We start from the raw sequence: 25,965 nt of genomic DNA on the forward strand, positions 1-25,965 counted from the left end.
CAGCTGGTGCCTACTGATGACTGCAGTGCAGCCAAGAGAGACAACACTGCCTTTCACAGCCAATCACAATTATATTTTAACATGATTTGTGGTACAAATAAACATATGATGAAACTAGAAACTGAGGTGACTTCAAAGACAAACCTGTCCTCGCCAGTATGTACCCCAGCTCAGCCTTATACAGGAACAGACCTGACCCCACCAGTACTCTACTCCAGTGTTATACAGTGACAGACCTGACCACACCAGTACTCTACCCCAGTATTGTCCAGTGACAGGCCTGTCCCCACCAGGACAGTACCCCAGTGTTATACAGTGACAGAACTGTCCCCACCAGTACTGTGTCCTAGGATTACACAGTGACAGACCTGTCACCATTAGTACTGTACCCTAATGTTATACAGCGACAGACCTGTCTCCATCTGTACCATACCCTAGTGAAATACAGCGACAGACCTGTCCCCACCAGTACTGTACCGCGGTGTTATACAGTGACAGACCTGTCTCCACCAGTACTGTACCGCAGTGTTATACAGTGACAGACCTGGCCCCACCAGTACTGTACCCCAGTGTTATACAGTGACAGACCTGTCACCATTATTTCTGTACCCTAATGTTATACAGCAACAGACCTGTCCCCATCAGTACCATACCCTAGTGAAATACAGCGACAGACCTGTCCCCACCAGTACTGTATGTCAGTGTTATACAATGACAGACCTATCTCCACCAGTACTATGTTACAGTGTTATACAGTGACAGACCTGGCCCCACCAGCACTGTATCCCATTGTTATACAGTGACAGACCTGTCTCCACCAGTACTGTACCCCAGTGTTATACAGTGACAGACCTGGCCCCACTATTACTGTACCCCAGTGTTATACAGAGACAGACCTGGCCCCACCAGTACTGTATCCCAGTGTTATACAGTGATAGACCTGTGCTCACCAGTACTGTACGTCAATGTTACACAGTGACAGACCTGTCCCCACCAGGTCAGTACTCCAGTGTTATACAGTTGCAGACCTGTCCCCACCAGTACTGTGTCCCAGGATGACACAATGACAGATCTGCCCCCACCAGTACTGTACCCCAGTGTTATACAGTGACATACCTGTCCCCACCAGTACTGTACCCCAGTGTTATACAGTGACAGGTATGTCCCCACCAGCACTGTACCCCAGTGTTACACAGGGACAGATCTGTCTTCACCAGAACTGCACCCCTTTATTATGCAGTGACAGATCTGTCCTCACCGGTACTGTACCCAGTATTATACAGGGACAGACTTGTCTTCACTGGTACTAGAGTACTATTGTTCCTACACGACAACAATGACTACACTTCAAAAAAACAATTATTGGCTGTGCTGCACTTTGAAGAATCCAGAGAGGATAGATTGGGACTTTTTTTTTAAACCATTTCCTTTGAAAAAGAGACAATTATTTTCAGCGGATATAATGAAGAATGTTATGGCTCATTTCACGCATTACAACTGTAGCCTTGCGGCCCAGTGAGGTGTTGGCTAAGGCCAAGGGCTGCGTCCCTGGTGCCATCCCCCTTACCTGTAGTCGGCAGCAGTAGTGTGTCGCTGGTTTGAGTTCGTTGATCTCAAAGGCTGACTCCATTCCACAGTAAACAAGGTCCATGGATTCCTCCGTCTCCCCCCATTCCAGTCTGTACTCTGATATGTCAGCACCATAACTCTCCGGGCTCTGTAACCACAAGCAGACCTCATTGAGACTCATTCAAGACAAGAATGTAAAATGTGCAACACTTGAGACAGCCTGCAATGATGGAACAACTTCTGGATGCTGCACAATACTTTGTAACCAAGGACAAGCCAATCACTGGTTTGTGAACAAGAGCTCTAATAAGAGGTTTGCTTGGAGAGATTGAGGACTTGAGGAGTTTTTAAATCTCTAAAAGGGTTTCTGGAATGCATCCTTTTTCATTAAATGTACAAGAGAAAGTGCTGATTCAGATTTTCTCATGTCCATGTGTTTTAAAGAATCCACCATTGGAACACACCATGAGTAACTATGGAGGTGTAATGGATGGCATGAGGGAAAGGGGAATAGGGCAATGAGATGGTATGGAGGGTATCAGGACCATGGTGCGGAGGGGGGATGGTGGATAAAAGATTTAATGCCCAGAGGGGCTACTGCTTTCAAAAACAACACAAATATGATAGACACGTTGCCTCAGTGTGCTCGAGATGGACCATGGGGAATGCACTGGGGAACAATGTTCACGGGTAGGGTGCAATCCTCTGAAGGAAAATGGGATCTATCTGGATGTTGCCCCTTTTCTGTTAAAACAAAAGCTTTATGGTAACTGGTCCCTGGAGCCTTTCCATGGCAACGCCTTGACCAATCTGGAGCCTCCTGGCCAACCAATCAGCACCTTTTGCTCGCGCAATGTAAACTGTTATTCCTTTTTGAAATTTGGCGTTCTTGCATCTGCCCTGATGGGTTCAAGGAGAGAAAACTTTGAAAGCATGTCTCTGTTCAGCAATATTTAAGCTCCCTACGAATAGGATTCAAATACTACTCAGCCAGCATTAGCAGAGTTATATCTCAGAGCAGGCTCGATAAAGCCAGGAGGGAGTAGAGGGTAGGCAGGGATGAATTAGGATAAGTGAAGACTTGTGTTGCAGCACTACACTAACATAGAAGGGCCTGTCTAGTGCCCTTTTTGCATCATTCTGCGAAAACCTCTTGATCTGATAGTGATAAGTAGCTGTAAAAGCTATGAATACTTACTGACAGTACAAGAGGCAAACTGTTAGATTTTTGTGCTTCTGTGGCTGAATGGTTGGACAGACCATTTCTAATCTTACCTGAGCTATTAAAACCAGGAAGTGCACTGAGGAAGGCTGATTTACTCACATCTTGTGCATTAGTTAAATTATCCTTCACAATAAATGTTTTATCCCAGAATTTTGCATTAGACTCTAATGAATGCATCTATTTGAAATCAAAGTGCAATAACGAAGTTTCATTGGAGGCAGCAGTAAAATAGTGAAAAGGTCACACACAGGGAGGGTGAGATGAAGCGAACATATTTCCAAGTGAGAGAGAGCCGATAGCTGTTAATGCTTGTTCTATTTCATGTGCTGTGAAAGGCACTGGCAAGTTAGGACAAGGGAGCTATTCACATCTAAATGAATAACCTGTCTTTTTTCCATCTTGTGGCTAATTAATGCTTTTCCATTTTCACCATTCTCTCTTCTCATCTGCATTGGTTATGTTGTGATTCAGAGACAGCCGGAGCTCTCCGGTGGGGTTTCTGCCCCAATGTGGGGGGGGGGGGGGGTGGTGGCTGAGGGGTAGATAGGCTGGAGCAGACCCACAGTGTAACACCGAGGGCACTGTCTCGAGCCCACACACTTTCAGCCAAACTCTCCCCAGCCACCTCCCCCACAGCACTGAGTGCAACTGTGCCACAGATAGGACAACCCCTCCCCCACCCAACCCCTACTCTCAGCGAGTGATGGCCTGGCAGCTCTGGCTATTCTTAAAATTCAAAATGTTAAAGCTGCTGGGAATGTACCTCATGATGTTAGTGCCTTCTCACTCCCTTATCTGGGTGTGACAGGGTGAGCATGTGACAGTGCGTGTGTGTGTGTGATAGTGTGACAATGTAAGAGACCGTGGGTGTGTGAGACAGTGTGAGCATGTGACAATGTGTGTGTGAGACTGTGTGAGCATGTGTGCAACAATGCGGACGACAATGTGTGATCTGATATAGTGTGTGTGTGACAATGTGAGTGTGTGTGTGAGACAGTATGAGCATGTGACAGTGTGAAGATGAGTGTGACTGTGTGTGAGAGACAGTGCAAGTGTGCAACAATGTGAGTACAAAATAGTGTTAGTGTGACAGTGTGACTGTGCAACAGTAAAAGTGTGTTTATGACGGTGTGAGGGTGTGTGTGTGAGGGTGTGAGCATGCCTGATGGTGTGATTGTGAGAGTGTGCGTGTGACTCTGTGTGTGTGTGTTTGTGTGTGGTGGTGTGTGTGTGTAAGTGTGTAAGGGGATCAAGGATTATGGGTAGAAGGCAGGAGGATAGGGTTGAGAAACGTATCAGCCATGATCGAATTGCAGAACAGACTCGATGGGCTGAATGGCCTAATTCTGCTCCTGTGACTTAGTCTATTGACCCCAAATTCCCAAAGGCACAGAGGAATAGGAAATCCAGTTGGGGTCATGAGACCCGCACTGAGAAGCACAGCTGGGAACAAGGGGGATGATGGAAAAAAGAAACTTGAGGTTGGGCCAGAGAGATGGGAAAGGAGAGGCCTTGCTGCCTCAATTTGAACCTATTCTAGAATCGATCCCTTCTCCGCCCAGTTTGGAGGGCAGTGCCAGTATGGGACGGCTTCAGTTCAGTTGCCAAGAAGTTGTGTCTTTGAGAGAAGTGGGGGGGGGCACAAGCCTGCACTGAGCCCTCAGGAAGTGGCCTCAAGTGAAATTTTACCCACAATCCCAAAAGTGATCAAAGCTAAAAGCAATGCTCTCAAAAGCTGTGGGTGGAGGCAAAGATGATGTCGGAGAGAACAATCCAATCAAAAGCACATTGCTTGCTAACTGCTGTCCTGCAGCTCAGTGTCATGACAACAAAGATCGCCACACCAGCAACCTGAGGAAAAGCTGCAGAGCGTTAAACCCCGCTCAGCTCAACTCGCCCACACCAATCAATACCCCTCGCTCTGCTTTCCACCAAATGCAAGAAAGGAGACCTCAAAATCATTACAGCACAGCTTCCTCCTTCCGCAGCATTACTCCTCTCTGAACGGCGCAACCTGGGATTATGCACCACATTTCATTGTGAATTTAAACCATTATCCACGCAACAGAGCTTTGTGTTAGAGAATACAGCCCCCTGCTCCTCTACAGGCTCACAAGATTTTCATGTTAAGTTAAAGAACATGGTTCACCGGTGTTATGGAGATAATAGTGGTGATCAACCAAACCCCTCCAGGAAAGCGGAATGCCAAGGTTAGATACAGAGTAAAGGTCCTTCTACACTGTCTCCATCAAACACTCCAGGACAGTACAGACAGGGTTAGATACAGAATAAAGCTCCTCTGCACTGTCCCCTATTAAAGACGCCCAGGACAGAGACAAAATGAACCTGAACTCACTCTCTTTCAGCAGCAGGGTGAATTAGGTTTGACTTCAGTTTTGGACACAGTGTAATAAACAGTGATTTGCATCTTTTTTTAATTTAAATGTGCATTCTCTGAATGCCTTTCTGAAACAGTTTTCCCAATGTGGGATCAGTCCCTCTGGGCCCCAGGCTGCCCCTCAAGTCCCACAGAAGGCTGTGTTTCATGGTGACTTACCTCCCAGCTCACGTGTACACTTGTGGTTGACAAGCAGGAAAGTGCAGGCGATTTACACTGAACTGGGGGTCCTGTGGCCGTTGTGAGATCTACTGCTTCAGAGTAAGGTCCGTACTGGCATTGAAAAAGAAAACAAGCAAAACATCAGCTATTGATTAATATGTCACTTTTCACATCCCCGACCAACCCAAGTACCCTGCACCTCACGTAAGGAGCAGTGGTGCCATTTTTAGGGCGGCACAGTGGCTCAGTGGTCAGCATTGCTGCTGCACAGCGCCAGGGACCCGGGTTCGATTCCAGCCTCGGGCTACGGTCTGTGTGGAGTTTGCATACTCTCCCCAGGTCTGCATGGGTTTCCTCCGGGTGCTCCGGTTTCCTCTCTCAGTCCAAAAATGTGTAGGTCAGCTGAATTGACCATGCTAAATTGCCATAATGTTAGGTGCATTAATCAGAGAGAAATGGGGTCTGAGTGGGTCACTCTTCAGAGGATTGGCATGGACTTGTTGGGCTGCAGGGTCTGTTTCTCCACTGTAGGGTTCTCATCTAATGTTTGGAATTGGATTTGGATGGTCACTGTGTGGAACATGCTTTGGCACATCACGCAGTTTCGGAAGTTGCTGGGCTAAAGATTCTGGAAAACGGGAGTTTGAAATCCCATCACATCGCTTTTAAAAAAGATAGACCTGAAAAAGTGGCAGCAATAGAAATGAGCATGGGGGTTGGGGTGAAGGAATCGTGGCGTCACCTTAAGGTCTGCGCTCCTAGGTGATTCCAGGCCCACTCCCACATCGACTTCATTGGCAGTTGAGCTCACTCTCCAATACGGAGTGTGACACAAATCTGGGTGAGCAGGGTCGGTGAATGGGGAGATGACAATCTATAGTCTTAGTCCCAGGGCATCACCAAGGTTGGAGACGGGCTGAAGCCGGGGGGATGTGTGCAAAGACATATTCGGCAACAGTAACATGGAGTCCGCAAATCTGTGGGCTGTTGTAGGAGGGGGAAGCTAAGTGCCTGCGAGATAGCAAGTCTAAGGCAATGATGAGTGAAGGGGAGAGCAGGCAAGATGACACATGTCACAACATTTAGCAGCACAGGAGGTGGCCATTCATCCCACTGTAACTATCTCAGATCTCTGATTCATTCCCTCGCCTCCAGACATTTTACTCCACAGCCCTGCAAGGCTTCCCCTCTCAACAGTTGAAACAATTCTCCTCTGCGAGTTATCACTGATACGGTTTCCACCACCCCTTCAGGCAGCCCGTTCCAGATCGCTGAAACTGTGACAACTCCCACTAGCCTGCAAGGTCCTCACTGTCAATAGAACCAGTGACCATGAGGGCCCCAGTGTCTGAAAAATAAACTAGTTACCACTTTAGGAATGCACTGTTCAGGAACAGTGATGGAGGGATAAGGTCACCAGTTGTGATCCCTTGAGGTCACTGACTAGGGAGTGTTTGGGTCAAGCATGACTCAGCACACTGCTAATAAAACAGAGTGACTCTGTCTGGGAGTGACACACACTGAGTGACTGCTGTGGAATTTCTGCAGAATTTAAACTGTTCTCACTTCCTTTTTCAAACAACAGTTATTCACGTTTATATAGCACCTTTGATACAGTAACATGTTATCAGGCACAGGGAGCTTTTCAGATAAATAACAATCCATAGAATCAGGATGAGGCCATTCTGCCCCTCAAGCGTAGCCTACCCTTCAGTGGGATCCCAGCTGCTCCCTATCTATCAGTCTTGGCTGTTAGGATTTAAGGAGCATCACAAAGGAAGAGAGAGACAGGTTAAAATTAGGCCAGAATAGCAGGACTGCAGGGATCTCAGAGGGCTGTGGGGCTGGAGGAGATTCCCGGGATCAGGAGGGGTGAGGCCATGAAGGGATTTGGAAACAGCGATGAGAATTTTAAAAGTTGAGGCTTCTCCAGATTGAACGTCAATATAAGTCAGGGAGCACAGGGCTGTTGAACAAGTGAAAGCTGGTACAGGTGAGGAGAGAAACAGCAAATTGTTGGATCAATTCCAGACGAAGGTGGCTGTGCTGGACAGGAGAGCATTGGAAAAGGTGAGTCTTACAGCGACAATGTGGATGGTTGAGGGTTACAATTGGATTGAGACAGTGGAGGAGACGGCTGATGTAATGAAGGTAAAGGTAAGTGGCCTTGGTGCTGGAGGAACTGGGATATGGAAGATCAGCTTAAATTCAAATAGGTAAAGGTGCGATCACAGAAACTCACCCCTGCTTCATTGGCAGCTCTCACCCTGAACTGATAGGTGGTCCCAGGCAGGAGGCTGCTGACAGTACATTCCAGATCAGGACCACAGTAAACCTCCGAAGGTGCTAGCTCTCCTTGACTCATCTCCAACGTATACTGCGTCACCATCGAGTTCCCATCTGACGGTGGCCCTGGCGAAAACAATCAACTCAACTCATTTACAACTTTAATGTGTACTTTCAGACAGTGCTGTCACTTCCTCAACATACACTATGCTACCGAAGTCCCCTCCTCTCATCTTCACCCGCAGTAAGTTCTATCCCTCCCTTCTCTTAGAAGAGGCCATTCAGCCCCTTGAGGGCTGCTTCACCCACACATTCATTCAATCAGTTCATGGCTGATTTCCAAGTTCTGTCACTCTGAACAACCTTGCCTGACAAATACACAATTTAAAACTTTGCGTGTGCGTGTGTGTGTGTGTGTGTGTGGTGGGGGGGGGGGGGGGGGGGGGAGTCAGATTTCCACTGTCCCTGTGTGAAGTAGTACATTCTGAATGGCCTGGCTGTCCCTAGTTAAGCTTATGACCCTTTGCTCATAGACTCATAGAATCCCTACAATGTGGAAACAGGCCCTTCGGCCCAACAAGTCCACACTGACCCTCTGAAGAGTATCCCATCTAAACCCATTCCTCTACATTTATTCTGACTAATACACCTAACCTACACATCCCTGAACACTTTTGGGCAATTTAGAATGGCCAATTCACATAACCTGCACATTCTTTGGACTGTGGGAGGAAAGCTGCAAATGTGTTGCTGGTCAAAGCACAGCAGGTTAGGCAGCATCTCAGGAATAGAGAATTCGACGTTTCGAGCATAAGCCCTTCATCAGGAAGGGCTTCCTGATGAAGGGCTTATGCTCGAAACGTCGAATTCTCTATTCCTGAGATGCTGCCTAACCTGCTGTGCTTTGACCAGCAACACATTTGCAGCTGTGATCTCCAGCATCTGCAGACCTCATTTTTTACTGTGGGAGGAAACCAGAGCACCCAGAGGAAACCCACTCAGACATGGGGAGAATGTACAAACTCCACACAGACAGTCGCCCAAGGCTGGAATCGTACCTGGCACTGTGAGGCAGCAATGCTAACCACTGAGCCAACAGCATAAATCACTTAAATAAACTCCTCTACCAGCAAAGTTTTTTTCTCTGTGGCGATACTATCAACTTCTTTTTTCATCCTAAAGCTTGGATTCAGGCTTTAAAAGCCTTTGCCTGTTTTGAAGGAATGAAGGGAATATGAAGCTGGTTTTCTCAGGTGTAAATGCTACATAAGCTGCTAAAAGCAGCTGGTGAGGCTGCTTGGGTATGCCAATAGATAGAGAGGGTCCTAAATCCAAACAGAGATGGGCATCATTCCCACTTTCAGATCATTAGCAAGCCTTGATAGTCCTTTACCCAGGGATCTCCATTCTTTCTCATTTCTACTTAAAGGCAGACCATCCCAACACACGCACTACATCAATCTGCTGAACAGGGACTAAACCCACCAGATCCCACCGGCTGCTCACTGCCTTTGTGTTCTCTGAGCAGGATACAGCGGGTCACCCACATAGATCAATGTAGTGAGAGCCCAGTCATTAAAATGAGTCAGACTCCATCTCCCTGGAATCTGTGTTCCAATGAAGGATCACTGGACCTAAAATGTTAACTATAATTTCTCTCCACAGATGATGCCAGCCCTGCTGAGCGTCTGCAACAATCTCTGGTTTTGTTTTAGATTTCTAGCATCCACCATTCTTTGCTCTATTTATTCCCCTGAATCTATATTTTCATGAATGTTTCAAGGCCCCTTCCTCACATTTGAGAATCTGGGCCTAAAGCTGAACTCAAAAGGCCATTGGAATTACTCCTACAGAATTCCGTACCAGTGAAACACCTCAGTGCATCTTGTGGACAGACGCTATGCACAGTGGGGTGTAGCTGAGAGTCAGGCGTGCGCTGCTCTGTATTTATTTCTTCCGCTGTTTCCCCACCCACCACCAACACACCACCACTCACTTTGAGGGTAACAGAGATCACCCCAGAGATTCGTGCCCAAGCTGACACACCCTGTGCAGTGCTTATGGAAGGTTGCACTGTCAGAAATGCAGTTTTTCAATTCAGATGAAACTGAAGTTCCCCTCTGCCTTTCCAGCTGGATACAAATGATCCCACAGCTCGTATTTTGAACAACACCAGGGGGGCTCTTCATGCTGTCTTACTCAATATTAGCCAACTACGACCAGTAAATACATTATCTGTTCTTGACCAGATTGCTGCTTGTATGAGCTTTTAGGTATTAATCGATGGAATGTATATGCATTTTTAAAAATGCATATTATTAAAAGATTCGGTCCCTATTTTTTGGTGTTGGTAACCTCTGGATTGCCTGAGTGTATGAAGTTTATAATTAAAGCAAAGTTCATGTTAACCAACACCTTTTGAACCCAGCACTCTCAATCAACCAACAAAAACTAATATACCTCAGATACTGGAAGTTTACTGAAGTGTCACAATCACTGTGATGTCCAGTAGTCAGTTGAGGGAGTGAGTGAGAAGCTCTCTGCTGGTAAATTTTTTTAAGGAAAAGTTGCGTATTTATTTAAGTGGTTTCTGCTGTAAATAAAGTTTAACAGTGATTGTATACCACCTTACTTAGTGTGTGTTACACTCATGATGGGCACCTCTTGATCAACTGGAATATTTGATCAAATGACATATTCCTAGTCCCATAGGTGTCAATTATTAAAAGGTTTGCTGTAATTTCTAAATATTTCTGTAAACGTGGTGGTCTCTTCTAAAAATAGTTTTGAGGCTTGGCTTTCGAGTGAATGGGTTTTGTGTACCACTAATGGACTTTTGTTTCTTTTGATTGCTTCACAATCCAGTAAGGTAAGTAATGGGGTTTCAAGGTTTGTTTGCTCTGGAACCTGACTTTTCTTTAAGCCTTAATGAAACACCTATATAATTAGAGAGTGCAACCTTTGATGGATAGTGCTGTGGAGGCCTTGGAAGTGAATTTCTGTGTACATCAGTGCTCCTGGGAAGGAAAGGATATATATACACATATATATAAAAATATATAATTTTAGAGTGAAGAGTTGGTGTTAGTGTCAGACCAGAAGTGTTGAGATAAAACCCTGATGAGATTACTTAAAACTGAATACATTAGAGCTCAGATGTATGAAAACTTCAGGAAGAAGCTATATGTAATTTCAGTCTAGAAACTGAAATCACAAGTGACTTAAACTTACCAAAGTGCTAGATACAGGGACTCTGGTACGAGTATTGTATGAATAATGTTTTGGATACAATACAAAACCTGTTTTGTTTCTTTTTAATTAATAAAGGAGTATTTTGGGATTAGTGAAATTATACTTTTATAGTGTGATTAAAAAGCTTTTACATTGTGTTCCTTGCATGTGCTTTGGTTTATTCTCTTTTATCTTCATTTCTTTTGTTATAAACTTCTGTTTTATCATAAATGCAAAATCTGCAGTATTGTATGCTATGTTTCAGCAAAAGACCACTTGTTAAAACCATCAAACAAGATTTCAGTCTGGGAGTTGACTTAACCAACTATAATACCAGCTGGGATTATAATAGCCTGCTATATACAAATTGGTTGCTGTGAATCTTAATCCTTACCTGTGACTACACTTCAATCTGTAATTCTGGTTGAGAAACATTTTGTGCGATCCTGATGAAATGGAAGTTTGGCTGATAATCCAAGTTGGATCAGCCTTGAGAATTTGTATGAAATATTGAAAGTGAGAAGGTGGAAATGAAAGGCTGAAAAGAAGCCAGCAATCATCTCTCTTATATCCCTGAAAACTCTTCAATGTGTAATGAAAATGGGAAACGAAACCTAATTTGCTTTGCTCTTCAATGAATTGAACATTTTAATTACTTAGTTTTGGCATTTCTTAATAAAGAGCTTTTACTCTGCTGTGTGTTGTAATTAAGAGGTCTATTACATGAGGGGTTATGTCATGTATAATTGGGTAGGGAATAATGAACCCTGACAAGTATTTATAAGCTGACTCTCACACATCCTCCATCTCAGTGCCACAAGGCTATTGCTGTCCTTTTCCAGACTCTGTTGGCGAGTCGGATGGAGTAGCTGGGAAAATCCATCAGTTCAGCATACAGGGACGGACCAGGGTCCACATGTTTTAGATATTCCTGATGAAGGGCTTATGCCCGAAACGTCGAATTTCCTATTCCTTGGATGCTGCCTAACCTGCTGTGCTTTAAACAGCAACACATTTTCAGAACTGGGTTAGAGGTCAACAGACTTTTCTGTTCCCAGAGAGACATTGGTCTATGAACCCAGTTAACTGCAACCCTTCAAAAAAAAACTGGATCAGTTCCTGACCACAGCAAAACTGGTGCAGTCATTGGAAATGTGAAACCAGGTATCATGTCCTTTTATGAAGATACCTGTGTTTTTGTCACCTGTCCTACTATCTCTGTGCACAACTTCTAAGAATCAAATTACATTTGATAAAATTCCTAATAAAAACCTTGAGATGCTTGATCACAATAAAAGTGTTACCTAAATGCAAATTGTTGCTGAGGAGTCGGAGAAGGATTTTCTGGATTCTTTTGTTTCCCATACCAGTCTCTGGTTAAAACTGCATGCCTGCACGGTTAAAGCAGGATCTCTTGTGATCTGCAGGGATGCTCTATCACATGCCCACCGTAACAGGTCAACATGGGAACTAGCCGGCAGGCCGTGGCAGCTTAGTGAGCGAACCCCTGAAGTGATTATCACTGCCGCCCAGGTGTAACAAGGAGAATACAACAAGAACTTGCATTTGTATAGCATCATCTTTTATAAAATTATTCACAGGATATGGGTGTTGCTGTTTAATTTGGTACTTATTGCTCATCCTTAATTGCCATTGAGATGACCCATTTAATAAAACTTCCCGAAGAGCTCGATCAGGTGTGGTATTTGCCAAAGTGTTATATATAGGTCTGAAAAAGTTAATACTTGATCGAGTGCAATAAGCATTGCCTGCTGTGTTGGTGTCATCATGATTTGGTCAAAATAAAAAAAGATATTCTCTTGTGACACAGGAGTACTGTCCCTACCAATAAACTGGGAGGCCTAGGTTCAAGCCCCACTCGCTCCAGAGGTATATGGAGATGATCCTGAGGCTACTGTGCTCCTTACACCTTTCTGTTTACTTAATAAGATGCTTGGACTTTGATCAAAAAGGTGGCTACTCTCAACCACCCGAGACTACTTCAGGCTTATGCAAGCAGTGGGGGAGGATGTCAGATACCTCAATTCCCTGGGTGTGTGGGCAGACCAGTTTTGTTTAGTGACAGACACTTCTGATGGGTTTCTCATCTAGGAGCAGTTGTGCGCGTTCAGGGCATATCCACAATGTCTTGATTGGTTCCTGAGTGAACGGCTGAAGCTTTGTATTTGAACAAGGCAACAGGTAGATCCAGCCTCTGAAAGAGGAAGCGTTTAAAGCCCTCACCCTTTCTCTCGCTGTCTGTCTCCTGTAAGTGCAAAAGTAAGAGAAAATGCCAAGCAGCGAACTGCTCTGTCTCTCCCTCTCTCTCTGCAAGTTTCCTTCAAGATGGAAAACCCCTTCAGAGAAACTGAAAGGACAAATCTGCAAACAGTGAATGAGAGACTGAGAATCACAGTATCCAGAACCTTGTGTCTCTTCAATGCAATTAAAGGAACCAACCTGAAAGAACTGTGTTTCATTGCTTATATTTTCATTCCTTCCTGCCTTTAATATTTTTGCCTTAACTTGCCTCTCAGTATATCTGCTTCTATGGTTATGGGAATGTTTTTAAGGAGGTAGTGTTTAACTCATAGAGAACTATGAGCTAAAATTATTGTTTCTTTTCTGCCATTGGTTAAAAAAAGCAATGCTTAGGATAAATAACTGCTTTCTTGTTAATTATGGAGACCTAATCAATGTTTTTTTTAGACTGGGTTTGTCAGTCAGGTAAAGATTTCGGATAGCTTGATAAAAAAAATCTTTTCACATTTGTGACAGCCCTGCGAATAGTGGGCCTTGATTTCTACAGCAACACCCCAGTGTGACAATAGAATTTTCCATTTTGGTTCGCAAGGATGGTGTGACTGTGAGTGCAGAAAGTAAGGACATCCAGAGGGCAGGAGTATAGGAGGCAGTTATCCACCAGGTCTGGGGTTCCCTCAGCTTTTGTCTGGATGAGAATGAGGGCTGTAAACACTGACATGAGGTACAGAAAGACATTCATGTTGAGGGGAGCTAAAAGGAACAAAGTGGTAGTATGGAACAATATAGTGAGAGCGGAAAGGAATCAAAACCATTCTCTGTAGCCAAGAGCAAAAATCCAGAGGGTTGAGTTTCCTGGCCAGTATCTGTGGTTGGAACATCTGCACAGAGTTAGAGGGAAACTTAGAGTCATTGTGGTCCATGGAGGTACCAACAACATAGACAAGAGAGAAAGAGAGAGGTTCTGCATAGTCATTGTGAAAAGCCAGGCATCAAATAATTGAGAACCTCAAAGGTAACACTGTCTGGATTATTACCTGAGCGATGTCCATCTTGGCCTAGAGTAAACATGATCAGACAAAAGAATAGATAACTCAGAGACTGATGTGGTTGAAGTAGGTACAGGTTCATGGGGCACAGGCAGCACTACTGGAGAAAGTGAAGGCTATACCATTAGGATGGTATACATAGACTGGAGGCTGAAGTCCTCATGAACTAGGGAAGTTGAGAGGATTTTGAACTAAATAGTGGAGGAAAGGAAGTAAATTGAACAGGATGTCATAAATCAAAAACTGGAGACAAGGCATGAAAGAAATGTATTTATCTGGGAAATGATAAACACACTCTGACAGGAATTGATAGAGAATACAAATCTAAGAGGAATCTACAGATAGGCTGCAGGTTTCATAAATAATAAAAGGACAAACCCAGAGGGTCTATAGCTGAATGCACATGTAATTCAAACCAAAACAGATGGACCGATAGCACAAATAGAAATAAATACAATCTTTCAGAGACATGGCTGAAAGATGACAGATTTGGACCTGAATATTGAAGAGCATACGATATCCAGAAAGGACAGGAAGCTAGGGAGAGCTGGATGGACGATTATTAATTAATGATGGTAGACTTTTGTTTCTTCCAAAGTGAATGCTTCCGAGAGGTGCATTCCGGATACTGCAAAAATCTGTCTTTTCTTAACCAGATCTTCTCATTTAGTTACTTAGTAGATACTGAGGGTGACAATATCCGAGAACTGTGACACTTACCCCACTGCATCTGAAACTCTTTGTGTTTTGGTTTGCCGACAAGCCTTGGTGGTTGACACTGGCCGGGTGCGACACACTGTGTGCGAACAGACAGACTCTCCGAACACTACAGCAGATAAGAAACAGTCACCTTGGAGCAAAACTCTAGAAAGAATCTAACTGAGAGACAGAACGGTGTCAGATCACTTCGTTCTGGACTGAACACCTTTACTCAAATGTCCAACTCTCGAAGTCATCGCTTGGGTTTTTTTTTCTTCGCTTTATGAAAAAAACCTCCCCTCAACGTAGCCTTCAAGGGCTTTTGGGACAGTTCTGCAGAATTTCAGTTCAGAAGATGTTTAAATGAGGAGGGCAGTGGATGCTATGATCTGGCTGGCTGTTCATCTATCGATCTGCTTATCGGTCGTTCTGGACATCACTTAACCATCTGGATACCTACTTTTCCACTGTAATAAAATATTGAGAAAACTGAAGCAATTGTTTTGCCATTGTGCTCCTAATCTACAGGCTCCAGCTGACATTAATCCAATCTCTTCACTGCCCTGATGTTACCATTGGTGCTGAGATTCATTTTGACATGATGAAAATCATCTATTTCTATCCCCTTCACTTCTGTCTCAGGTAATCTCTGTTACCTCTGGGCTGGACTATCCTAGTTCCCCTCTGCACAGCCTTCCACATTCTCCACTTGCGGTCATTTAAAATCCACTGTCAGGTTCCATATTCTACCCCTTCACCTTTCATACCTGTGCTTGCTGACATAGATCAGCTTCCAGATAAACGACCTCTTGAGTTTAAAGACTCATCCCTATTTTCAAATTCCTCCAAGGCATTTTCCTCAACTCATGACCCTCCTCAAGCCTTACAAACCTCAGTGATATCTGTATTCCTCTACGCTGGTCCTTTCTGACATCACATCCAGAAGGGAGATGACAGCGACCGGCCCTTGATATGAAGCCCTAGCAAAACTAGAATCAACAGGAGGGGGGGGAGTGGGGGCAAATGTCTCCACAAAGCTTGCACAAAGGATGCTGGTTGTGAACAAAGAACAAGGAAGTATTGGACAGCACAGAACAAGCCCTTCGCCCCCCACCCCCCCCCCCCAAATGTGTGCCGACACTGATGCTTTCCTAAACTAAAAACCTTTCTGTGCAATCTGAATCCCTATTCTCTGCCAATTCATATATCTGTCACAAGGCCTCTTCAACATTGCTATTGTAACTAATTCAATCACCTCCTCTGGCAGTGAATTCCAGATCCTCTGCAAAAAACAAACCTGCTCTCACATTTCCTTTAAACTTATCCCTTTTTCCTTAAACTTATGACCTCGAGTAATTGACACTACTACTCTGGGAAAAAAATTCCAACTATTCATTCCATCCATGCCCCTCATAATTCTGAAAATTTCTCCCAGGTTGCCTCTCAGCCTCCGACATGTCAATGAAGACAAACCACGTTTGTTCAATCTCTCCTCCCAGGTAACATTTCTGTACCGTCTCCAAAACCTCCACATCCTACTGGTCGTGTTGTGACCAGAACTCTACACAATATTCCAAATGTAGCCTAACTAAAGTTAGATACAGCTGTGACACGACTTGACAGTCTTTGTACTCTGTGCCCTGACTGATGAAGGCAAACATGTCACATTCCCTTTCTTGACCACCTTGTGTTGCCATGATCAGGGAACTGGAGACCTGCATATCTAGATCTCTCTGTGTGTTGACACTGCTAAGGATTGAGTCATTTGCTGTATTAATGGTATTTACTGTATAAATTGTTGGAAGTCTTCCCATCACCTACCTACCCAAGCTTCACTTCTCTGAAATCTTCCTGTATGTGAAGATGGCAGCAGATGCTAACAACATATTAACAACATTTAAAAGGCAATTGGACAAATACATGGTCAGGAATGGTTTAGAAGGATATGGGCGAAGTGCAGGGAAATGGGGTTAGCTTGAGTGGGCATTTTGGGTGGCACGGACCAGTTTGGGCCAAAGGGCCTGTCTCCAAATGTAGGACTCTATGACTCTATGTCCCACAGCTGAAGGGTCTCCTCATAGAGGGTTAAAATGCCATGAGGGACATGAATAGGATAAATAGACAAGGTCTTTCCCTGGGGTGGGGGAGTCCAGATGTAGAGGGCATAGGTTTAAGTAGAAGGGGAAAGATATAAAAGGGACATTAGGGACAACTTTTTCACGCAGAGGGTGGAGCATGTATGAAATGAGCTGCCAAAGGAGACTGGTACAATTACAGCATTTAAAAGGCATTTGGATGGGTTTATGAATATAAAGGGTTTAGAGGGATATAGGCCAAATACTGGCAAATGGGATTAGATTAATTTAGGATATTCAAAGTTTGTGAGAAGATTTGTAGCTCGGGTGCTTGTTGTTGTGGTTCTGTTCGCCGAGCTGGGAATTTGTGTTGCAGACGTTTCGTCCCTGTCTAGGTGACATCCTCAGTGCTTGGGAGTCTCCTGTGAAGCGCTTCTGTGATCTTTTCCGTGTCATTTCGAAATGACACGGCCAGCTATCCTAAGTAGCCATACACGCAAATGACAAGCAACATGAATTCGACTGGGACAACACTACTATTATAGGACAAGCCAAACAGAGAAAAGCCAGGGAATTCCTAGAGGCATGGTACTCATCCACAGATTCAATCAATAAGCACATTGATCTGGACCCAATATACCGGCCACTGCAGCGGACAGCTGGAACTGACAACTGGAAGCGGCAGATTCAAACCACTACAAATGCCAGAGGAAAGATCACAGAAGCGCTTCACAGGAGGCTCCCAAGCACTGAGGATGTCACCTAGACAGGGTTCGAAACACAAATTCCCAGCTCGGCGAACAGAACCACAACATAATTTAGGATATCTGGTTGGCATGGATGAGTTGGACCAAAGGGTCTGCTTTCATGCTGTACATCTCAATGACTCAAAGCCTTGGCCTATTGAGATCCTCAATGGACTATTATGGATCTCCTCCCACTCCCCCCCACATATAAATGTGATACTATCCCCATCCCTCTCACTGGGCCTCGGCGATATCCCGGACTTATCTCTGTGTCTAGACTCCTCGCTGTAGGGATGGCTTGGTGTCCCAGTGTTGCTGTAGGGACTCACTGAGCTTGCCAGCCAGCTGACTGGCTGAACCGATTCCTAAGGTGGGGAGGAAGGTTCACTTTAAAGTAACAAAGACAGCCCCCAGAGTTAAAAAGGTGGCCACAGGGATCCTGGGCAGGTGACTGGGGATCCTGCCACCCAGTGCTGCCACTGGGTTGAAATCTTCTTGATCTTAAATTTTATTTGGTAATGCTCTGATGAAATGCCTTGGGATGTCTTTCCCACATTATAGTTGTTGTTTAGATACAATCTGTTGTTGCTGTACCTGACTGTGTCCCCCAGTGCTGATACAACAGGCTCTGAACCTGTATAAAGTGCCTGGCTTCAGTTGTTGGCAGACAGTCTCATTGAGTGATCCGCTGTACACCACCTCCCACTGGCTTCCTGCAGAGGATACAGTGAAAGGAGAAAGCTCAGCCTCTTCACATTCCCACTCAGATTTCATTGCAACATAGAGAGCTGTAAGTCATTGCAACTCACTGCAGCAATCATACGTAAAGACTAAACTTTCACAGGACCATAACATGTTATGGAGACCAAAGTTAGTCATAACGTTCTATGAGGATCACTACTGGGCTGCTTTTAGCATCCAAATCTTCAGCTAGCAACATTGGTGTATGAACCTGGTTCCTCTATAATCCTGTATTTGGGAATAATGGGATATGGGACTGGACAAACCTAATATCCTGTACTTGGGAATGTCATGCTGGATCATCCCGATGTGCCGTACTTACAAGTAAAGGGATTTGGAGGAAGGAGTGACATAGGAACACAAGACATGGTAATAGGAGTATTCTATTCACATCCTGAAACCTAACCTCCCACCTCATAAGATCATAGCCAACCTTTTGCTTTGACTCTTCTTCCTTATCTCATATCCGTCCATTTCCTTCTCACCCAAAATTCAATCAATCGCGTTCTGGAATGTTCTCCATCACAGCACCCACAGGGTTAAGTGAAGACATTCCGCTACATTTCAATCCGAAATGGCTGAGTCCAGCCATGTCCCTAGCATGCTGTATCTGGGATGATGGGACATAAAGCCAGATGTTCCTGACACACCGTATCTGGAATGACAGGATTTTTCTGACACACTATATCTGGGAATGATGGGATGTTCCTAACATACTGTATCTGGGAATGACAGGATTTTCCTGATACATTGTATTTGGGAATGATGGGATGTCTTTGAAAACTCTGCATCTGGGTCGAGAGATCAATGAGGTTCATATATGGACATGTTCCCACAAAGACCGCCATTTTTTATAACATTTACTCTCCACGGCTTGCCGCAATGCTGCTGGGAAAGGAAATGAGAGGAAAATTAAAGGTTACATTTTAACTCACCCTCGGAGCTGCCCTCAGAAATCTCTAGCAGGTACTTCAGAATTTCTGATCCGCCATTGTCTTCTGGAGGGTCTGTAACCATTGAAGGAGTCTATGTTAGATAAAACATGCCTTGACAGATATATTAGTAAAGCATTCATGAGAGCATAATTCAAATGAATCTGACAATGAGAAGTGGAAGGACAGGTTAGGTAGAGGCAACTTAAAAGCTTGGTCAAAGAGGTAGATTTTAAGTTTCAGGGAAGGAACAGCCTTGGTAGCTGACTGCACGACCAGCAATGCTCCAGTGATTAATATGTGGGACGTGCAAGAGGCCAGAATGGGGGGAGTGCAGTAATTTTGGAAGCTAAAAGTTCAGAGAAGGTCTCAGAGAAACAGGCAAAGGTCAAGGCTGGATTTGAAAACCAAGATAAGAATGTTGAAAGGGAGGCATTACCGGACCAGAAGTCAATATGACAGGGGTGGGGGGTTGGATATGACATTTTACTCAGTGAGTTGTGATCTGGAACACTCTGCTTGGACAAGCTTAAGCAGATTCAGTTGGAACTTCCAAAGGGGGAATTAGATAAGTAGTCAAAAGGAAACAATTTGCAAATCTACGCGGAATGGAAGGAAGAATCAGGACTCATTGGAATGTTCAATTTCAGAGCGATGGACTGAATGGCCTCCATCGTGCCCAAACGATTCTAACCAGGCACTGCACGGATATTTAAGTTACTCGACAATCCAAGCAGCAGAGGAGAAGACCAGATGGGGAAGGATATACACACCCCACTTGAGGTGAAGGCTGTGAGAGAGCGGTGGGCCAATGACGTAGGGTGTGGATGGAGGCCCTGGTTGGTCTGGGTTGGTGATACACACGAGCACTTCACTGGGACTGCTGCTGCCCTCTGTGTTGGAAGCTATCAGCTGGGGGAAGAAACAAACACACACGTCACTTTTGTCATACACGCCCAAGACAGAGAGCTGCGTTTCCATCCGCAAGGAGGAAACGGTGACAGACTAAAACAATTTGGAGCCTCTTAAAGATTTCAAAAGCGAGAAATGCTGCAAATGCTCAGTAGGTCAGGCAGCATCTATTTGAGAAATAAGAGTTGAGGGGTGAACCCTGAGACCCTGAGCTTCTGGTTGCCTGCCATTTCAACACACCACTGTGTTCTCTGGCCAATATCTCTGTCTCAGGGTCTCAGACTTGCTGCACTGCTCCACTGAAACTCAGCACAAGCTGGAAGAACAGCATCTGATTTTCCACTTGTGGACCCGTCGCCTTCAGGATTCAATACTGAGTGCAATAAATTTAGGGCCTGAGCACTTTTGCCAATGTTTTTCTCCAGACCTTGTCATCACATGGGCTGCTATCACAATGTTCCCACTGTCAGCCGCTAACAGTCCTCATTAGCAGCTGCTGATTCTCCCAGGCTGACTGTTACCCATTTCTTTGTCTGTCCATCTGTTTTGCTCTCTCTCTGGACTCCATCTTCACTTATAGTCTACTCTTTATCTCCTCTCCCCACCTTCCACCACATCTTTGGCATATACAGTGGAACCTCAATTATCCAAATATCAATTATCCGAATATTGGATTATCCTAGGGAGATCTCAAGGTCCTGATAGAAACATTACGTCAAAGAGCTGTTTCAATCCTGATCGTGTCTTTTATTTACAGGTACAATGATTAAAAATGTACTCGGCTCAGTGAAATGCTGCCGAGAACAGTCCTGGACAGTCCAGGCACTGTCTCTAAATGACTGCTCTCCCGCCCTCTCTCTTCCCCCAACACTTCAGGGTTTGGGGGCACGGGGTGAGGTATGGGGATGGGGCGGGGGCAGTTAGGGTTGCTGGGATTGGGAGGAAGAAGCGGTTTGGGCGTGGGGTGGGGTTGACGGTGTTGGGGGGCAGGAGGTGGGGGCTCCCCCGCTGAGTGCTTTTGCCTAGTCTCCTGAATGGGAAGGTGACCTCACAGAAAACTCCGAGCCCCAGAGGAAATTAATTAACCGAATAATCAATTATCCGAAAGAAATGGTGTCTGCCCATCTCATTCGGATAATCGAGGTTTCTCTGTACACCAACCTTTCTCCACCTACAATCAGTTCGGAGGAAGGGTCACTGGATTTGAAACATTAACTCAGCTTTCTCTCCACAGATGCTGTCAGACCTGCTGAATTTTCCCAACAATTTCTGTTTTTGTTTGAGGGACAGTAACTTGTTGAGATGTTGGGGGTCTTGCCTGCTGACACAATAGCTGTTGCCTCTTTTGAACCACACCTCCATCAGGGAGCAGGGAGGCCACCAGACAGCGTTCCCCAGAAATCATGACCTCGCGAGTGGAAGTCTCGCTTATTGTGAGCTCCTGGCCAATCCGAGGCTGCCAGTTTTTGTGCTCAGTAGCGACACCAGGAGGCAGTAACTGCTGCAGGGAAAATGCTCACTGGGCCCCTAGGCTTGCAGAGCATACCCCACCCGCAAGCATTCACTCCCTCCGCCACTGATGCACAGTTGCAGCAGCAGGTACCATCTACAGGATACAGTGCACAAAATCACCAAGGCATCTTAGATAGCACCTTCGGAGCACCACCACTGGCATGTTCCCCTTCAAATGAATCACCATCCTGACATGGAAGCATATTCCCATTCCTTCAGTTTCGCTGGGTCAAAATCCTGGAATTCCCTCCCAAAAACATTGTTGATCTGTCTACATACAGCACACAGGTTCAAGAGTGCAGCTCACCACCACCTTCTCCAGAGCTACAAGGATGGGAAATCAATGTTGGTCTAGCCACAAATGGATATGACTTTTTAAAAAATAAACAATTTACCAGCTTGACTGCCTTGATTAGGTCACTCGTGAAGAGGTGCAGAGATCAGCATGGGAAACCAAGGAGGCTTTTTAAAAAAGATATTTCAGAGATGATTTTAGCTAGCTTCGTTCATCTCAGACGCACGATGGAAAATCAGGAAATGCTGACGGATGGAGAGAGAACTGAGGGAAGACCCAATCTACTCCACTGCCAATGAAGTATGTTTTGTGCTGTAGATCCCTTACTGTGGATTATTTACAGAATGTTTTTGATGTCATACATCCCTAATTGCCCCTGACAGGTGGTGATGATCACTTTTGTGAATTGCTGCAGTCCATGTATTCAGGGAAGCAACGGTTTAGTGGTATTATTGCTCAGCTACTAATCCAGAGACTCAGGTAACATTCTGGGGACCTGCCACAGTAGATGGTGGAATTTGAATTCAATTAAATTCTGGAATTAAGAGTCTAATGATGAGAGGGAATCTGTTGTTGATTGTTGAGACAAAAAAAACCCATTTCGTTCATGTTCTTAAGGGAAGGAAACTGCCACCCTTACCTGGTCCGGCCTACATGTGACTCCAGACCCACAGCAATATGGTTGACTCTGAGCTGCCCTCTGGACAGTAAATGTTGGCCTAGCCAGTGACATCCTCATTCCATGAATGAATTAAAAACAAAAATGTGGCTTACAAATTGCATTTACAGCAAGATTCCCAAACATCTATGTGATAAGGACACGATGAACAAACTTTTGACTGGACATGGTGGGAACATCACTGTTCTTCTTCAAAACTGTGCACACGGGATCCTTCACACCACCCCGCCCCAAGCAGGCAAGGCCTCACTTTTGAGTCAGTACTGAGGCATTAATACTGCAAACTGTAGTTTTGGTTCACCTTGCAGGAGTGTGGCTTTGACATCCAACCTTTTAGCACTGAGGTGGCACTGACACACACTGAACCACCACAGCTCACTTTTGGAGTAAGGAACTCCGGCCTAGAAAGCAAGGCTTCACCTCAATAAGACAAGCAGCTCACCCTGAACTTGTATTGTGTGCTTCTCGTAAGAGACTTCACAGTGCTGGTCACTTCCTCACCCGTATACATCGATTCAAAGCCACCAGTCTGTAACAACAGCAATAATTTGCATTTTTATTTAATTTAATAGAGGTTCAGTAACACAGAACTTGAATATTGTTGAAATAATGTACACTTAGTCAAAGCTTTCCATCTTGCACTCATCAGGATAATTTTTAACAATACCAATGCAAGTATCTTTATAGTGTATGAACATAGCATGCTGATTGGTTAGCAACTGGACTCTGATCATTGGAGATTGTTGCCATGAAGATTGCACCACGGGATGATGACTGACAAGAGTGCAGGATGAAACATTTTGATTAAACATGTCTTTTTTTTCCTTGCACTAGCTTAATTTAGTAAAACAACCTATTGTTTAATCAAACAAAATCTGTGATTGAACCACAAGAGGTAAAATTAGGATAGGTGATGAAAAATGTCAGACTCATGGAGAAGACAGACATGGAGAGGTTTAGGGAGGGAATTACAGGGCACAGGGCTCAGGTAGCTGAATGCATAGACACGAATGATTGAGATGTTTTCACTGGGGATCTGCAAACCAGAATTAGAGAGCAGTCAGAGATCCCAGAGGAGATGACAGAGACAGAGAGGTATCTTCACTCAAACAATGAAAAAAAATGGGTTGGATCAGTGGTTAGCACTGCTGCCTCACAGCGCCAGGGACCCGAATTCAATTCCCACCTTGGGCAACCGACTGTGTGGAGTTTGTGCATTCTCCCTGTGTCTGCGTGGGTTTCCTCCGGTTTCCTCCCAAAGTCCAAAGATATGCAGGTTAGGTGAATTGGCCAAGCTAAATTGCCCAAAGTGTTAGGTGCGTTAGTCAGGGGTAAATATAGGGTAGGGGTAGGGGGATGGGCCTGGGTGGGTTACTCTTCGGAGGGTCGGCGTGGACTTTTTGGATCAATGGGACTGCTTTCAAACTGTAGGGAATCGAATCGAAGCATGGGGATGTGGATTGATTGCAAAACAATAATGAGGATTTGACGTGTTGCAGGATCAGGAGTGGGAGTGCCTTAATGAGATCAGAGAATGAGGAGTGAGTTTGGATAGTTGTTATGTGAGCATCAGCTCATGAATAGTGCAAGACTTTGTTAAGAGGTATTCACATCTTTTTTCCAAGATCAGATACCAAGACTTGGAACCTACTCATACAAGTTCATAAGACAAGCAACTAAGAAATTGGAACAGGGGTGGATGATGTGGCCTATTTAAGGTTGCACTGACATTCAATATGATCAAGATTGATTTAGACTTCATCTCCACTTTCCCACCTGCTCAATTCCCCAAGAAACTAAAAATCTATCTAACCCAGGCTTAAATCTATTCAACAAGAAAGTAGAGAAACAGAGAATTTCAAAGCTTCATCTCCATCCAAATGGGTGACTGCTGACTGAGGCTCAAGGGGTTAATTCATGAGGCAAGGTTTCAAACTCTGGTCTTAGACATGCTCCAGCTTGAGATGTTGAAAAATAACCAAAGTGTTCAATCAGGTAGATAGAGAGAAAGTATTTGCCCTGGTGCACTGTATATATTGGGGGTAGCATGGAGGGGCTGTGCATTGGAGTATACAATGAGGGAGTGAATCCTTCAAAGGTGGTTCAGGGACAATCTCAGGAAGCATTTCTTCACAACACGGATAGTGAGTAGCTTAAACTCTCTCCCTCTGGAAGTTGGTTTGTTGAGTCTCGCTGTCAACTGAATGACCAAGTCAACTGCAATTGAGATATATCTATTGGGTAAGGTTTAAAGGACCAATGGAGTTGAGTACAAAATCAGCAATGATCTTACTGGCTGGTTGAAAAGGCTAGAGGGGCTGAGTGGCCTCATACTGCTCCTGTTTTGCTGTTCTCTGGGTTAGTGTTGAGCTCCAGGCAGTCACTTACCGAGCTCTCTTCCTCCATCTCCAGCGTGTAGGTGATGTGCTCCTCTGCTGACGAACCATCTGGACGGTTCCACTGTAACGTCACCCATGTGACCCCTGCACGCACCAACCGAGGGGCTGCAGGAGGCTGTGGCACGTTCCCCGCGGTGTAACAGACCACTTCCTGGCTGAAGCCACTGTAAGCAGCAAATAGAGGATGGGGGAGATCAAATGCGTGGGGTAAAGAGAGAGACAGAGAGACAAAGAAGGGGGAAAAATGAGAGAAAGGAAGGAGTGAGTGATAACAAGAGAGTGAGAAGGGAGAAAGGTGGAGAGAAATGAGGACAAAGACAGAGGGTGAGAGATAAAGAAAGATAGGGTGAGAAGGAAGGAGGGAATGGGGAGGTAGAGGAAAGACAGGGAGAGAGGAAGACAAAAGAGGATGAGCAAGAGATGGGGAGATAGCATGATAAAGAGAGAGAAATTGGACCAGACAGATAAAATATATGGAGAGTGAAGGAGAGAAAGAGAAAGGGAGATGGTAAGAATGTGTTAGAGGCAGAAAAGCCGGACAGGAAGATAAGAGTATTATAGGGAGACAATGAGGATGAGAAGAATATAAAAATACAGAAAGAGATGCAAGAAGACAGAAGTGAGACAAAAGAAAACAGAATAAATAATTGTAACATTTGGTCATCAGGATACCAACAGTGAGGAGAGCAAAGGGTTAGGGATAATAAGTGAACATTCAAATAACAGCAGGTGTGGGAGTGGGCAAACGCATAACATTAGTTATTACCTCAAGGCAACTGCAGTGTGTGTGTGT

The 25,965-nt window shown here is 44.8% G+C and overlaps 1 protein-coding gene across 1 annotated transcript in view; it reads right to left on the reverse strand.

Moving 5' to 3' along the window:
• Window positions 1-25,965, reverse strand: part of fndc3ba (fibronectin type III domain containing 3Ba) — a 341,227-nt gene that overhangs the window by 75,590 nt on the left and 239,672 nt on the right. The window contains exons 13-21 of the mRNA XM_060834618.1: window positions 25,162-25,336; window positions 23,216-23,302; window positions 20,149-20,287; window positions 19,379-19,450; window positions 18,297-18,415; window positions 14,903-15,008; window positions 7,597-7,766; window positions 5,352-5,465; window positions 1,568-1,717 (exon numbers count right to left, since the gene is read on the reverse strand). Coding sequence (XP_060690601.1) covers window positions 1,568-1,717; window positions 5,352-5,465; window positions 7,597-7,766; window positions 14,903-15,008; window positions 18,297-18,415; window positions 19,379-19,450; window positions 20,149-20,287; window positions 23,216-23,302; window positions 25,162-25,336 — 1,132 coding nt within the window. The remainder of the gene's footprint in view (window positions 1-1,567; window positions 1,718-5,351; window positions 5,466-7,596; window positions 7,767-14,902; window positions 15,009-18,296; window positions 18,416-19,378; window positions 19,451-20,148; window positions 20,288-23,215; window positions 23,303-25,161; window positions 25,337-25,965) is intronic.

The sequence above is a fragment of the Hemiscyllium ocellatum genome, chromosome 13, assembly GCF_020745735.1.
Source record: "Hemiscyllium ocellatum isolate sHemOce1 chromosome 13, sHemOce1.pat.X.cur, whole genome shotgun sequence".
NCBI lineage: Eukaryota > Metazoa > Chordata > Chondrichthyes > Orectolobiformes > Hemiscylliidae > Hemiscyllium > Hemiscyllium ocellatum.